Source organism: Pyrgilauda ruficollis, unplaced genomic scaffold, assembly GCF_017590135.1.
Source record: "Pyrgilauda ruficollis isolate IOZ18807 unplaced genomic scaffold, ASM1759013v1 scaffold243, whole genome shotgun sequence".
NCBI lineage: Eukaryota > Metazoa > Chordata > Aves > Passeriformes > Passeridae > Pyrgilauda > Pyrgilauda ruficollis.
This window is the reverse complement of record NW_024523745.1, coordinates 119,668-135,298: the sequence shown is the minus strand read 5'-3', so window position 1 is coordinate 135,298 and position 15,631 is coordinate 119,668. Positions and strand designations below refer to the sequence as shown.

The window sequence follows — 15,631 nt, the reverse complement described above, 5'->3', positions numbered from 1 at the left end:
TGAGGCACGGCCAGGGGGACACACGGCTGGAGTTGGGGGGGAGGGTCCCAGTGGGCTTCCCAAAGGGGATCCTGGAGGTTTTGTGGGATCTCGGTTGTGCCCCTCGGGGCTGGGGGAGAGTTTTTTGTGAGCTTTTCCCAAGGGGAAAAGGAGGAGTGAGGGCGTTCCGAGTAAGTTGGGGGGGCGTCTTTGGGGGGGTTTTGGGGTGCGTTGTACTGTGGGGAGCTGCGGTATTGGGGTGTCTGTGGTGTTAGGGTGTCAAGTACAGGTGTATCAGGATAACAGGGTGTCGGGGTGCCTGGGCTATAGGGTGCTGAGGTTTTGGGGTGTCGAGGTTGCAGGTATTTGGGATTATTGGGGGTGGATTCTGGAGTTTGGGGGTGCCTAGATTTTGGGGTGCCAGAGTTTCGGGGGTGTCTGGGTGCCGGGATTTGGGATACCAGTGTTTCAGTGTAGGGAGGCTGGGGCACCTGGGGGCCCAGGTTTGGGGGTGCTTAGGTTTGAGGGTGCCAAAGTTTAGGCGTGCCAGTGGTTCAGGGTGCAAAGTTGGGGGTGCCAATGTCTGGGGGCGAGGGGTTCCGAGGTGCCAGAGTTTAGGAGTTCGTGACACTGGACTTCAGGGAATTTGGGGAGTTTTGGGGTGTCGGGGTGCCAGTGTCTGGGAGTCTGTGGGCGCCGGCGTTTTGGGGTGTTTGTGAGTGTCGGTGTTGGGGTGTGCCGGTGTTTGAGGTTACAGAGGTTTTAGGGATGTCAGAGGTTTGGGGGTGCTGATGTCTGTGCGTTTTTGGAACTGCCGGAGTTTGGGGGTTTGGGGGTGCCCGGGTTCGGGGGAGCCTTGGTCCGGGAGTGCCAAAGTCGGGGGCTCCGGGGTGTGCTGGGATCTTGGGTTTCGGGAGGTGCCGGATTCCGGGGTTTTGGGGGTGCCGGAGGCCGGGGGTCCGAGGTTTGGGGAGTGTCGAAGCCCGGCGGTTTTGGGGGTGCCGCTGTCTGGGGGTCCGGGTGTGAGGCCGGGGCTGTAAATAGCGAGGGCCTGGCCCCCCACCCCCGGCCGGCCGGGCGGTCTTTCCGTCCCTCCGGCTCGGTCCCTCCCCGGGACGGGGCGGGCCGGGCCGGGGCAGCGCTTAAAGCCGCCGCCGCCCCCGGCCCCGCCACTTGCCGCCGTCGCCCCTGGCCCAGGAGCGCTCTTGGGACGCATCGCGAACACACGGGACCCCGCGGACCGCCGCTCCGGGAACTAATCGGGAACCGACCCGGGAACCCACCGGACCCCCCAGCCCTCCGGGACCCGCCGCTCCGCTCCGGGAACCCACCGGGAACCAGCCCCACCGCCGGGAACTTGCACCGGGACAGACCCAGGACACCAGCCCCGACCCCGGCAACAGGGACCCCTACCCAGGACAGCGGTACCGAGCAGCGAACCCCTCTCGGGACAGCGGGACTGAGACGGGACCCCGTCCTCAGGCACCCGTACTGACCCCGGGAACCGGGACCCTCCCTGGGCACCGGGACTGACCGAGGACACCGTCCCCCATCGCCGGGAACTGGGAGCCCATCCAGGACACAGACACCCACCCGGACCCCTGCCCAGGAACCGGGACTAACCCAGGACGCCATCCCCCAGCACCGGGACCCATAGCGGGCACCAGCACGGACCCAGGGCCCCACCCGGGACACCAGCTGTGACCCAGGGCACCGGCCCCGACCCAGGACACCGGCCCCCAGCGCCAGCTTTGCCACCGGGACCCAGAACCGCCACCGCGGGCACCCACAGGACCCCCACGGGACACCAGCACTGATTTGGGACCCACACCCACGGTACCAGGATCCTTCCAGGACACTGGGACTGACCCACGACCCCCACCCAGCACCACAAGTGACCCAGGACTCCCCCCCCACCCACTCAGGACCCTCCACACCACCCAGGAACCCCCCTGCCCATCGAGGAGCCCACGACCCCTCCAGGATGAACTCTACTTACGAGGCAGCACCGGGTGAGGACCCCGAGGAGCTCCCGGCCACCGAGAAGGACCTTGCGGAGGACGCGCCCTGGAAGAAGATCCAGCAGAACACGTTCACGCGCTGGTGCAACGAGCACCTCAAGTGCGTGCAGAAGCGCATCGTGGACCTGCAGCGCGACCTGAGCGACGGGCTGCGCCTCATCGCGCTGCTCGAGGTGCTCAGCCAGAAGAAGATGGGGCGCAAGCACCACCCGCGCCCCAACTTCCGCCAGATGAAGCTGGAGAACGTCTCGGTGGCCCTCGAGTTCCTGGAGCGGGAGCACATCAAGCTGGTGTCCATTGGTGGGTGTGCATGTGGGGGACGGTGTCCGTGGGGGGTGGGCAAGGGGCGTGTGGGGGGAAAGGGGAGTGGGACCGGTGGGTGTGCAAGGGCAGGGGCAGGGGTGGTGCGCTGTGAAGAGGGTGGCTGTGGGTACAGAGTGAGGATGGGGCTGGGTGAGCGTGCAAGGACAAGGCCAATGGACAAATGAGGAATGAGGAATGAGCGTGCATGATGGGGGGATGGGAAATTGAGGGTGAGTGTACAAGGGCAGGGGTGGACAAGTGAGGACACGGATGAGTGTGTAAAGGGAGGGGATGGATGGGTGTGAATAGGGTGAGAGTGCAACGGTGGGGAATGGAGGAGTGGGAGTGAAGGGTGAGTGTGCAAGGGGCATGATGGACAAACGAGGATGGCCCCGTGGGTGAGCGTGCAAGAGTAGGGTGATGGATGAATGGGAATGGAGGATGTGTGCAAGAGCACAGATGGGAATGGGGATGAATGTGCAAGGGGAGGGGTGACAGGAGCAGGAGCGGGGTGAGTGTGCACGAGCGGTGGAGGAATGGGAATGGGGGTGAGCGTGCAAGGCTGGAGGCAGCGGCGGGGCGGCGGGCGAGTGTGCAAGGGGTGAGTGTGCGGGGGCGGTGCGGCGTGCGGCCGTGCGGAGCGGGGGGGTCCGGCCCGAGCGGGGCCGTGCGGGGGGGCTGAGCTCACGCTTGGCGCGGGGCCGGGGCGCTGAGCTCACGCGCGGGGGGGCCCGGCCCGCACACGCACCCACCCCTCGCAGGGCCTCAGCGCCCACCCCCACCCGACAGCTGCAGGGTGACCCCCCCGGCACGGGGGAGGGCGTGCGGCCCCCCCGCACACACGCCCGGGCCCGGGGGGTGCGAGACCCCCTCCCGAGGTGTCACCTCCCCCTCCCACGCGTGTCTTTGTCCCCTCGCGGGACCCCCCCCAGATGTGACCCCAAGTTTTGGGGGCCTCCCAGGTGTGGCCCCCCGGGGCTCCCGGCGGGGAGGGGTTTGTCCCGCCCGCTCCCACATCTCCCCCATTTCCTCCCTGAAACGCGATCGCTCGTGGGGGGAAGTGGCGGGGGAGGGGAGCGGGGGAGGGTCCGCTCCGCAGCGCGGTGGGGGAAGGAACGGGATGCCTCGGGCCCCCCTCCCCCCAGCCCTCCCTGCCTCAGTTTCCCCATGGTGGCACTCCAGGAATCCCTTGGGAAGGTCAGGGGTGTGGCGCTCCAGGGTGCTCACTTGGGGACCCCCGGCTGCTGCCAGGGTTGTGCCCCCACCAGGCGCTTCCCGGCGGCTGCTGGGGTCCCTGCAGGGTGTACAGGGGGCACTGTCGTGGGGTCACCCCTCACTTCTGCGCCCCGGGATGTCCCCAGGCAGGTGTTGGGGTGCAGGGTCGCGTGGCGCTGCCTGGGCTGTCGGGGTGCCCCGAGACGGGTGCTGGGTCCGCCCCGTTGTGCCGCGGGATGTCGGGGTGTCAGGGGTCCCTGTGGCGGTGCTGTGGGGTTTCGGGGTGCCCCAGGCGGGTCCTCCCATTATCGCCCCTTCCCGCAGACAGCCGGGACGGGGCCCCGCGGCTGATCCCGGGCCCGCGGCTGTCAGCGTGCGGGGGTCCCTCCAGCGGGTCCCACAGGATGTCGGGGTGCCCCGGGGGGAGTCCCGAGGGATCTCGGGGTTCAGCCCCCCCGTTTCTCCCCCACAGACAGCAAAGCAATCGTGGACGGGAACCTGAAGTTGATCCTGGGGCTGATCTGGACCCTCATCCTGCACTATTCCATCTCGATGCCTATGTGGGAGGAGGAGGAGGACGACGAAGGCCGCCACCAGACCCCCAAGCAGCGGCTGCTGGGCTGGATCCAGAACAAGGTGCCGCAGCTGCCCATCACCAACTTCAACCGCGACTGGCGCGACGGGAAAGCGCTGGGAGCGCTGGTGGACAACTGCGCCCCGGGTGAGCGGCGGCGGGCCCCGATGTCCCGGGGGGGACAAAGGGGGGGAAAACTGCGCCTTCCCCTCCAGGTGATCGCCCCCGAGGAGATCGTGGACCCCAACGTGGACGAGCACTCGGTGATGACGTACCTGTCGCAGTTCCCCAAGGCCAAGCTCCGGCCGGGGGCCCCCGTGCGCCCCCGTCTCCCCGAGCCCGGCCGCGCGCGCGCCTACGGGCCCGGTACGGGGCCGGGGCTCGGGGGGCGTGGGGCAGCTGGCTCCCAGCACAGCGGGGAGGGACGGGAGGGACGCTCGGGGGGGCACCAGGGGGTGGCACAGGTGGGACATGGGACACAAAAGGGGCACGGAGCCCACGCAGGGGGAGCTCAGGAGCACATGGGGAGGGTACCGGGTGGGGGCCACGGGGGGCTTTGGAGCCCAGCACAAGAGAGTACCTGGGGGCTACGGCTGTCAGGGCATGAGAGCAAAACATGGACCCCCCCCAAGCCCAGGAATTCCTCTCCAGTCCTGGGGTGTCACTGTGGTCAGGGACACCTGAGGGAAACCCCAGGGTCCCCTCTGCCCACCCAGGGCTCCCCAAGAGTCTCCCTATGAGCAGGGACCCCTCAAAGTCCTATCAGGCACACCTGCCCATACTCAGGAGACCACCATTGACACTCTGGACCACCCTGCTACCACCAAGGACAACCTGGGGGCCCAAAGTTCTGGGGGTTTTGGGGCTGGGCCCCCCCTGACTCCCCCCACCCTGCAGGCATCGAGCCCCAGGGGAATGTGGTGCTGCGCCCTGCCCAGTTCACAGTGGAGACCCTCGAGGCGGGCATGGGCGAGGTCCTGGTCTACGTTGAGGACCCCGAGGGACACACTGAGGAGGTACAGGGGGCCCTGGCCTCCCCTCTGGGGCATCCTCCAGTCTCCCTCTCTGGGAGGCCCCCCACCAGTGCCCCAGCTCTGTGTCACCCCCTTCCCCTGATTTTGGGGTCTCTTCCCACCGCAGGCCAAGGTGGTCCCCAACAATGACAAGAAGCGAACGTACAGCGTCACCTACGTCCCCAAGGTTGGGGGGCTGCACAAGGTGAGCCCCTTGGTGGCCCCCCCAAGGCAACCCTTCTGTGACATCTCCTTGCTACCCTCCCTGCAACACCCCCTGCAATACCGCCATAACACCTCCCTGTGATGTCCCCGTGACACCCCTGCCCTGTGATACCCTCACCTTGTGATACTCTCACCTTGTGATACCCCCACCTTGTGATACCCCCACCCTGTGACACCCCCACCCCGTGACACCCCCACCCCATGACAGCCCCACCCCGTGACACCGCCACATCTCAGAGTGGTGGCTGCCCCTCCCATGCCTCCCCCCCAAGGGGAATGGGGACACCTGGCACAGTGGGGTTTGGGGGTCCCTAAGGATCTCTGGGGACTCCCCTTGGGGTCCCTGGGGATGGCACTGGGTGTCCCTGGGGTGTGTCAGGTGCTGTCTCCAGGGGGATCCATGGGGGTGGTCCCTGGGGTGTGGTGCAGCCGTGGGGGCCGTGGTCCCCTGACACCCTCGATGTCCCCGTGCCCTGCAGGTGACAGTGCTGTTCGCGGGGCAGAACATCGACGGGAGCCCCTTTGGGGTGAATGTGGGCATGGCCCTGGGTGACGCCAGCAAGGTCACGGCACGCGGCCCCGGCCTGGAGCCCGTGGGCAATGTGGCCAACAAGGCCACCTACTTCGACATCTACACTGCAGGTGGGGGCACCGGGGGGCTGGGGGTCTCTGGGGACATGCCTTGATGGTGACATGGCCATGGCATGACCCAGAGGCTTTGAGGACGTGTCCTTGTGGTGGTGTGGCTGACATGGCTTGCTGGCACTGTCCGTGCCCTCATGATGACATGGGGTGGCCTGGTGGCTCTGGGGATGTGTCCTTGGAGTGACAGGGCCATGGCATGGCCATGGCATGATCTCATGGTGGCTTGGGGACACCTCCTTCTCATTCCAGGGCCACAGCATGGCCAGGTGGCTCTGGGGACGTGTCCTCAAGGTGGCCTCGATGTAGCATGACCTGGTGGCTCTGGGGCCACGCCTTCGTGGTGACATGGCCATGGGGTGGTCTTATGGTGGCAGGGCCATGGCATGGCAAGTGGCAGCAGGACTGTGTCCTTTTTGTGCCATGGCCATGGGTGGTCTGGTGGCCGTGGGGCCATGTCAGGGTGACAGGGCCATGGCATGGCAGGGTGACTCTGGGGACATGTCCTCATGGTGGCCTGGCCATGGGACTGAGCGCATGTCCTGGTGATGACAGGGGCTGGCTCGGGCGACGTGGGGGTGGTGATCACGGACCCCCAGGGCCGGCGGGACACCGTGGAGGTGATGCTGGAGGACAAGGGGGACAACGTGTTCCGCTGCACCTACCGGCCCGTCCTCGAAGGGCCACACACCATCTGTGTCACCTACGCTGGCGCCCAGGTGCCCAGGAGCCCCTTCACTGTCAACGTGGCTGAAGGTGAGGCTCCCTCTTGGGTCCCCATGTGGCTCCATAACATTTGTGGTCACTGTAGCTAATGACACCTATCAGCAGCCCCATGCCACCCAGCTGTGACCACGGTGGCCCCAAGGCACCCAGTGGTGACCGTGGTGGTCCATGACACCAGTAAGTGACCACGGGTGAGCCCATGGTCCCCTCACACTCCCCAGGATGTTTCTCTGGCACCCCTGTCCCCAGGGTGTCCCCAGGGGTTGGTTCCTTGTGCCCCTGAGGGCACCATGGCACTCCCCTGTGCCCAGGCCATCCCCGAGGCATCCCCGTGGCCGCTCCCAGCCCTGGGACACCCCCCTTCCTGTCCCTGGGGGTTCCCCAGGGTCCCCCAGTGCCTGGTGGGTGCTAATGGGAGTTTGCAGCCTGCACCCCCTCGGCGGTCCGGGCCACGGGCAGGGGGCTGCAGCCACGGGGGGTCCGAGTGCAGGACGTGGCCGACTTCAAGGTTCTGACACGGGGCGCGGGCAGTGGGGACCTGCGGGTGACACTGCGGGGACCAGGTACGTGTCACTGTGTGGGAGCATGGCGGGCTGGGGGGCACCACGGGGTTGGCCACTGGAAGGATGTGGGTCGGGTCCCGCTGGGGGGGCCCATGGGGTGGGTGTATGGGTGGGGGTCCCCCATGGAGGGATGGGTACAGATGGGGGACCCGTGGGGGTCCAGGGTTGGGGGACAGCGTGGGGGCGGCCACGGGGAGGTGGGTGCATGGGCGGGGGTCCATGGAGGTTGGATGGCTGGGGGCACCATGGGAGGTGCATGGCGGGGGTGCCCCTGGGGTGGGTGCCCCATGTGACCCCCTCCACAGGGGGCACGGAGGAGCCGGTGACTGTGCGGGACGTCGGTGACGGCGTCTACGAGTGCGAGTACGTGCCGCGGGTGCCCGGCACCTACCAGGTGTCCATCACCTGGGGCGGCTACGCCATCCCCCGCAGGTCAGTGCCCGGCAAAGGGGTCCCGGCAGGGGGAAGGGACGGGGGTGGGCTTGTGCGGAATGGGGGGCGGGGGGGATGTGCAAGCCCCGCCCCTCACTGCCCCTCCACCCTCCCCAGCCCATCTGAAATGCAGATGTCCCCCTGGGGGGGGTGGGTTTGGGGAATGTGGGGGGTATGTGTGGGGTACAAGACCTCCCTCACACCTGCCCGAGCCAATCTGAGGTGCAGGTGTTCCCCCAGGGGTGGGAGATATTTGGGGGGACTGGGGGGTACAGGTGTGTGCAGGTGTAGTGTAACCCCCTCCCTCCCATTCCCCCCAGCCCATTTGGGGTGCAGGTGTGTGAGGGGGTGGGGGTGTACAGGTGTGTTACAGCCCCCTCACACCTGCCTGTCCCCCCCAGCCCGTTTGAGGTGCAGGTGTCCCCCCAGCCGGGGGCACAGAAGGTCCGGGCCTGGGGGCCGGGGCTCGAGGGCGGGGTCGTGGGGCGCCCTGCAGACTTCGTGGTCGAGGCCGTCGGCACTGAAGTGGGGACCCTTGGTGAGCAGGGGGCGACATGGAGGTGGGGGGCACTGTGGTGGGGACCCTGGGTGAGCCCTGAAGGGGGGGACATGGGGACAGGGTCAGGGGCACCATGGTGGGGACAGGGCTGGGGGTTGTGTGGTGGGAAGAGGGTGGGGAGCTACATGGTGGGGACAAGGGGTGTGAGTGGGTGACACCCTGTTGGGGACATGTGGACAGAATGGGGGGCACCATGGGGGGTGTCAGTGTGGTGGGGACTAGGGCACGGAGTGTGTGAAAACCCACTGGGGACATGGGGGCAGGCGGAGGATGGGCACCATAGTGGGGTCCCCCACTGCTGTGGTGACAGGCACGCAGAGGTGGTGACATGGGACAGGTTGGGGGTGGCCCCAGAGGGGTCAGGGAGACACAGTTGGTGCCACACTGGGGGGATGGTCACAGAGAGGGGACAGTGGTCTGGGGGTCCCCACTGGGGGGACGTAAGGACATGTTAGGTGTCACCCTGCTGGGGGCACGGGCACAGAGGGGGGACGAGGACGAGGTCTGGTGGTCGTGGCACAGGGTAACGGTGGCTGCGGTGCCCGCAGGGTTCTCCATCGAGGGCCCGTCCCAGGCGCGCATCGAGTGTGATGACAAGGGCGATGGCTCCTGTGACGTGCGCTACTGGCCCACGGAGCCAGGGCTCTACGCTGTGCACGTGGTCTGTGACGACGAGGACATCCGGGACAGCCCCTTCATGGCTGACATTCGCCCCGCTCCCCCCGACTCCTGGCCCGACAAGGTGCTGCGACCCGTGGCAACCCGCAGATCCTGTTGTGCCTCTGTGCTCCTGCCGTGCCCCCTTGCGTCCCATTACGCCTCACCTGTGGGTGCTGGGCGTGCCAGCCCCCCATTGCATCCTTCCAACCCAACCTGTCCACAGGTGAAGGCCTTTGGGCCAGGCCTGGAGCCCACTGGCTGCATCGTGGATCGCCCGGCTGAGTTCACCATTGATGCCCGTGGTGCCGGCAAGGGGCCCCTCAAGCTCTATGCACAGGTGGGAGCTGTCGGGGCTCTTGGGTGCTGCTGGGTGCTCTTGAGTGACATTGGGTGGTGCTGAGCACCTTTCAGTACTGTTGAACACTGCTGGGTTCCATTTAGTGTTGTTGGGCACCATTGGGTGCCCTAGAGCACTGTTGTGTGCTGTTGGGCACCCTTGGGTGCCATTGGCCAGCGCTGAGTGCTGTTGGGTACCCTTGGGTGCCATTGGCCAGCGCTGAGTGCCATTGGGTACCCTTGGGTGCCATTGGCCAGCGCTGAGTGCCATTGGGCACCCTTGGGTGCCATTGGCCAGCGCTGGGTGCCACTGGGCTCCCTCACCTCCCCCCTGCTGCTCACAGGACGCCGAGGGCTTCCCCATTGACATCAAGGTGAAGGACAACGGTGACGGCACCTTCCACTGTGTCTACGTCCCCACCAAGGCCATGAAGCACACAGTGATCGTCGCCTGGGGGGGCGTCAACACCCCCAACAGCCCCTTCCGTGTGGGTGTCATGAGGGCCCAGGGGTGCTGGGGTGGCCATGGGGGTCCTTTGAGGTGTAGGGAGGGGGTGCTAGTCTTGGAGGGTGTTAAGGTGTCAGATGTGGGTCATGGGAGTCCCGTGGGGATGGGGGTCAGGGTGGGGCTGGGCATCCATGGGTTGATATGGATGGAAATGGGGGTCCCATGGGGTGCTGGGTGTGGGGATGGAGGTCCCAGACCCATAGAGTGCTGGGGTAGGGCTGGGGGTCCCATGAAGTGCTCCATAGATGAGAATCTATGGAGTGGTTGGATGGAGGCAGGGTGCCAGTGGTGGGGTTGGAGGTCCCAGTCCCATGGGGTGCCAGGGAAAGAGAGGTCTGTGTCCCTGCCCCATGAGTCACTGTGGGCCCACAGGTGAGCGTGGGTGAGGGCAGCCACCCCAGCAGGGTGAAGGTGCACGGGCCAGGTGTGGAGAAGACGGGGCTGAAGGCCAACGAACCCACCTACTTCACCGTGGACTGCAGCGAGGCTGGACAGGGTGGGTGCAATGGTGGGGGGCACCCTGGGAACTCCTCTGTGGGCATAAGGCTTGTGTCCCTGGGCAAGCATCCCTGGTCCTACACCCCTGCTTCTGGACCCTTACCCCCGGTCCTGCTCCATCATTCCTGGATCAAGGGTCCTTCATTCTGGGCCTATCAGTTCTGGTCCTGGTCCTGCATCCCTGGTCCTACATCCCTTATCCTGCATCCCTGATCCTGGTCCATTGTCCCCGCTCCTGGTCCAGGATTCCTGGGCCTGCATCCCTGTTCCTGCACCTGCATCCCTGGTCCATTATCTCTGATCTTGGTCCATCAGTCCTGCTCTGGTCCATCACCTCCATTCTTGATCCAGCCCCCTGCCCCATCTGCTCGGTTCCACTCCTTGGTGTCCCCCTGGGGAGTGGGGGACACTGACCCGGGCACCCCCACAGGTGACGTCAGCATTGGCATCAAGTGCGCCCCAGGAGTGGTGGGGCCGCTGGAGGCTGACATCGACTTTGACATCATTAAGAATGACAATGACACCTTCACGGTCAAGTACACGGCGCCGGGCGCGGGGCTCTACACCATCATGGTGCTCTTTGCCAACCAGGTCAGGGTTCTGGGACTGCCCCACGTCCCCGAGGGTCTGTCCTGCACTCTGTGGGTGCCCCCAGCCCCCAGGGGCCAGCTGAGGCTGGGGCTTTGACGCCGTGGTGCCCCCGTGTCACTGTGCCCTGGTCTTGGTCCCCAGGAGATCCCTTCCAGCCCCTTCCGCATCAAGGTGGACCCATCCCACGATGCCTCCAAGGTCAAAGCTGAGGGACCTGGGCTCAGCCGAACGGGTGAGGAGCCGGTGGGGTGGGGTGGGCTGGGGGACACGGGGTGGGGGTGGTGGGTGCTGTGAGTGCCATGGGAACATCCCACGGTGGCTGACACTGGGGGGCAGGGGTGGAGGCGGGGACCCCCACCCACTTGTGGGTGCTGTGGGGCAGGGACTGTGGGTCCCGTGGGTGCTGTGGGTCCTGCAGTGACTTGATGATGTGGTGCAGGGGTGGAGGTGGGGACCCCCACCCACTTCCGCGTGCAGACGCGGGGGGCGGGCAAGGCCCCCCTGGACGTGCGGTTCGTGGGCTCGGGGCCCGGCCCAGCTGTTGCCGACTTCGAGGTCATCGACAATCACGACTACTCCTACACTGTCAAGTACACCCCGCTGCAGCAGGTGCGTGGAATGCAGGATGGGAACATCCCACAGAGGCACCTCAGCCAGTCCGGGCACCCCAACCCACAGGGTCACCCCGTGGGGGAATGCCCAACATAGAGGGGCTCCCCGGCCCATGGGGTACCCAAGAGGGGCCCCCTCACTTACATCCCATCCCCTGGGCTCCCCCAGAGAGACCCACCCATGCAGCCCAGTGTATAGGGGCACCCCATGAGCACCCCCTCTCCATAGGCACCCCCAGCTCCTGGGCAACCCACCCCTATGAACAACCCCCTATCACCATGGACACCCCACCTCTGTGGGCACCCCCTGGGGCAGCTGCAGCCCCGCATGTGTGCCTGTCAAGCCAGGGCACCCCCAGGTCCACGGATTCCCCCGTCCCTGGGAATTTACCCTCCCCAGCAGCCATGGGTGACCCCCAGCCCCCCTCAGCCTTGTGGCTGTGTGTCCCCTGGCACCCTCTCGGAGTCCCCCAGCACCGTCCTGTGGGTGTCTGCCCTCTGCCCCATGTGCTGTGTGGGGGTCCCCTGGCAGCAGCCTGAAGTGGAGTTGTTCCTGCAGGGCCCCCTGTCCGTGGTGGTCACCTATGGGGGGGACCCCATTCCCAAGAGCCCCTTCCCCGTCACTGTGGCCCCCCCCCTGCAGCTGGGCAAGGTCAAGGTGCAGGGGCTCAACAGCAGTAAGTGACAGCTCTGGGGGAATGGTGGGGGGACACTGAGGGTGGGGAGCACCCTGCATGTGGTGTGGAGTGGGGGGCGGGCCCTGGAAGGGACACTTGAGCATTGGGGGCACCCTGGGGAAAGAGACCTTGGAGGGGACCCCTGGGTGACAGGATCAGTTTCGGGGGGAACTCTGAATGGGAGGGCACTCCGGGGGAGGGCACTCTTGAGTGTGGGGTTCAGCATGGGGTGAGGGCACATGAGGGCATGGACACTGCATGTAGGGGTACCTGGGTGGGGGATACACACCCTGGTTATGGGGTGCAGCTTGGGGGCCCCAAGGGTGGGTTGGGGGGCAGCCTAGCAGGAGAGGTTTGGGACCGCCTGTGCATGGGACCAACCAGGATATGGGGGACAGATATGGGTGGGGTCATGGGGGGGCACACACCCTGTGGGGAAGCAATACCCATGTGGGGGACACACCTGGGTAAGGGGTTCTTCCATAGGTCTGGGGGCACCTCAGACTGTGGGGTGCCCCTCTGACCACCCACTCCCCTGCAGAGGCAGAAGTGGGGCAGGTGCAGGAGTTCCAGGTGGAGGCCCAGGGTGCCGGAGGCCAGGGGCAGCTGGAGGTGAAGGTGACGGGCCCCTCGCGGCGCCCCGTGCCCTGCACAGTGGGGCCTGCACCCCCTGGGGGTCCCCACCCCGTGACCTTCACACCCTTCGAGGAGGGGCCCCACCGTGTCGAGGTCACCTACGATGGGCACCCGGTTCCAGGCAGCCCCTTCCCTGTGGAGGCTCTGCTGCCCCCTGACCCCTCCAAGGTGAGCATGGCACACGCGTGTGCAACAGGGATGTGTGTGTCCCAGCCCCTGTGTGTCCCTCTGCCCTCCTGACCCCCACGTGCCACTCACGAGCCCCAAATGTGCCTATACCCCCAACTCCTGCATGTCCCCCTGAGCCCCACGTGTTCCTGTGCGAGCAGGTGGTGGCCTCGAGGCTGGGGCTGCAGGGCAGTCGCATGGGGGTCCAGTGACCCCCCACCTGGCCCTGTGTCCCCCTTGTCCCCTACGTGTCCCTCTGTCCCCTTGACCCCTTACCTGTCCCCGTGTCCCTCTTGACCTCCACCTGTCCCTGTGTTCCCCCTGACCCCCATGTGTCCCTGTGCCTGCAGGTGGTGGCCTCGGGGCCGGGGCTGAAGGGCGGCCGTGTTGGGGTCCCAGCACCCTTCTCCATTGCCACGCAGGGCGCGGGCAGTGGGGGGCTGGGGCTGACAGTGGAGGGGCCCTGCGAGGCCAAGATCGAGTGCCAGGACAACGGGGACGGCTCCTGCGCCGTGTCCTACCTGCCCACGGCGCCCGGAGAGTACCACATCAACATCCTCTTTGCTGGGCGCCACATCCCGGGCAGCCCCTTCACGGCCGCGGTCACGGCGCCCTTCGACCCGGCCAAAGTGACGGCCTCGGGGCCGGGGCTGGAGCGCGGCCGCGCGGGCGAGGCGGCTGTGTTCTCCGTGGACTGCTCACAGGCCGGCGAGGCCGAGCTCACCATCGAGATCCGCTCCGAGGCCGGCGTCAAGGCCGAGGTGCTGGTGCAGAACAACCGCGACGGCACCTACGCCATCACCTACACTCCAGCCTGTGCCGGCGCCTACACCATCACCATCAACTACGGCGGCCTCCCGGTGCCCAACTGCCCCGTGCGCGTCACTGTCGACCCCGCCGTGGACACCAGCAGCGTCAAGGTCTACGGCAAAGGCGTGGAGCCCCGAGGTGAGGGAGCAGGGGCTGCTCACCGTGGCACCCCCTTCCCTTGGGCGGGGATCTCCCCCTCCCCAGGGCATCCCATCCCTGTGGGCATCTCTTCCTCCTGGGTAGCCCCCTGGACACCACCAGAGGCACCTCCCCTCTAGGAGCATCCCCATGGGCACCCCATCCCCGTGACTATCCCCTCTCTGTGGACATCCCTGCTCACAGGCATTCCAACCCCATGGGCATCCCGTCCCCGTGGGCACCCCATGGACAGCTCTTCTCATGTGGGGGATTTCTGGGCACCCTATGGTCATCCCTCTGTGGCTACCTCCCCCTTGCATGGACAGCCCATGGCTATGGACACTCCCATGGTCACCAGCATCTCCTCCCCATGGGCATCCCCTCTAATGGGGGCTGTCCTGGGCACCCCACAGGCATCTCCTCTCCTCCCCCTGTCCCCCTTGCCACCACCACTACTCAGGGGTCCCTGTGGTTTTCCCCTCATTCCTGGGGGGACGTTCTGGGGGTGCAGGGAGTGTGGGGTGGGACCCCAAGGGTGTGCCAGTTCCCCCTTGAAGCCCCTGTGTGTGCCGAGGGGGCCATGGGCTCTCAGAGGGTGCTGTAAGGGACCCTCAGGTGAGCTCTGGGCCCCCTTGACCGCCCCGTACCCCTCAGGGGTGCTGCGGGAGGTGGGCACTGAGTTCACGGTGGATGCACGGGCACTGGCCCCCACCGGGGGACCCCACGTCCGGGCACGGGTGCTGAACCCCTCAGGGACCCCCATCGACACCTTCGTCACTGACCTCGGCGATGGCACCTACCGCGTGGAGTACACACCCTTCGAGGAGGGTGAGGGACCCCCACAACCCCCTGGGAGCCCAAACACCCCCAGAGACCCCCAGACCCTCTTGGAGAACACAGACATCCCCAGGCGACTCCCAAACCCCTAGGGGCCCCCAACCTGCTGGGAACCTCCAGGGACCATGATCTCCCCCAGGGACTCTGCTCCTACACCAGACTCCAACTTCCCCCCAGGACCCCAAGTCCTGGCCAGGCATCCTCCACTCCTCATGAGGGACCTTCAGAGAGGGACCTTCCCCTACCATCTCCAAGTGGGGACCCCCTTCAATTTCTGCTGGATCCCCAGAACCAGGAACCCCCAAGACCCCTGAGACACCCCCAAATCCCAACCAGAGACTCCCAGCCTCTCCCAAAAACCTCATCCAGGGATCCCCAAGGCCTTTCAAACCCCTCCGAAGGACCCCCAAAATCCCCTGAGAATCCCCTCCCCAGAGACCCCTGGTGCCCCCTCCATGGGCAGTGTGTGATGTGTCCCTGTCGCAGGGCTGCACCTGGTGGAGGTGACGTATGATGACGTGGCGGTCCCCAAGAGCCCGTTCCGTGTGGGGGTGGCCGAGGGCTGTGACCCCACACGCGTTCGGGCGCACGGCCCTGGCCTGGAGGGCGGCCTGGTGGGCACGGCCAACCACTTCACTGTGGAGACCAGGTGGGCACTGACCCCCAGCCTCAATCCAGCCCTGCTCCCCTGAGGCCCCCAGCCCCTGCCCTCCAAATCCCCTGCCCTAGCCGTATTCCACACCCGCTGACCCCTCATGCTGTCCATGTGGGGGGGTGTGGGGTGGGCACGGCTCCCTGCTTCAGTGTGGAGACCAGGTGGGCACCAGCCCTGAGTCCCTCCATTCCCACACCCATGGATTCCTCCCCAGAGATGTCCCCTCCATCCCAAGCCACCATCTCCATCGCCTG

The 15,631-nt window shown here is 66.5% G+C and overlaps 1 protein-coding gene across 3 annotated transcripts in view; it reads left to right on the top strand.

The window, feature by feature from the left end:
* Nucleotides 1-887: 887 nt before the first annotated feature.
* FLNC (filamin C) overlaps nucleotides 888-15,631 on the top strand; it is a 28,168-nt gene continuing 13,424 nt past the window's right edge. The window contains exons 1-22 of one of the 3 annotated variants that reach the window (XM_041470236.1): nucleotides 889-1,815; nucleotides 1,905-2,300; nucleotides 3,991-4,458; nucleotides 4,990-5,108; nucleotides 5,233-5,310; nucleotides 5,810-5,972; nucleotides 6,528-6,728; nucleotides 7,124-7,261; nucleotides 7,567-7,693; nucleotides 8,095-8,231; nucleotides 8,801-8,994; nucleotides 9,136-9,249; nucleotides 9,593-9,736; nucleotides 10,129-10,252; nucleotides 10,685-10,845; nucleotides 10,987-11,077; nucleotides 11,285-11,454; nucleotides 12,016-12,133; nucleotides 12,675-12,937; nucleotides 13,288-13,885; nucleotides 14,540-14,713; nucleotides 15,209-15,371. In XM_041470236.1, the coding sequence (XP_041326170.1) occupies nucleotides 1,964-2,300; nucleotides 3,991-4,458; nucleotides 4,990-5,108; nucleotides 5,233-5,310; nucleotides 5,810-5,972; nucleotides 6,528-6,728; nucleotides 7,124-7,261; nucleotides 7,567-7,693; nucleotides 8,095-8,231; nucleotides 8,801-8,994; nucleotides 9,136-9,249; nucleotides 9,593-9,736; nucleotides 10,129-10,252; nucleotides 10,685-10,845; nucleotides 10,987-11,077; nucleotides 11,285-11,454; nucleotides 12,016-12,133; nucleotides 12,675-12,937; nucleotides 13,288-13,885; nucleotides 14,540-14,713; nucleotides 15,209-15,371 (4,082 nt within the window). In that variant the 5' untranslated portion in view covers nucleotides 889-1,815; nucleotides 1,905-1,963. Of the gene's footprint in view, nucleotides 2,301-3,990; nucleotides 4,459-4,989; nucleotides 5,109-5,232; nucleotides 5,311-5,809; nucleotides 5,973-6,527; nucleotides 6,729-7,123; nucleotides 7,262-7,566; nucleotides 7,694-8,094; nucleotides 8,232-8,800; nucleotides 8,995-9,135; nucleotides 9,250-9,592; nucleotides 9,737-10,128; nucleotides 10,253-10,684; nucleotides 10,846-10,986; nucleotides 11,078-11,284; nucleotides 11,455-12,015; nucleotides 12,134-12,674; nucleotides 12,938-13,287; nucleotides 13,886-14,539; nucleotides 14,714-15,208; nucleotides 15,372-15,631 lie in introns of all 3 variants that reach the window. The other 2 variants (XM_041470237.1, XM_041470235.1) reach the window with 2 other exon arrangements.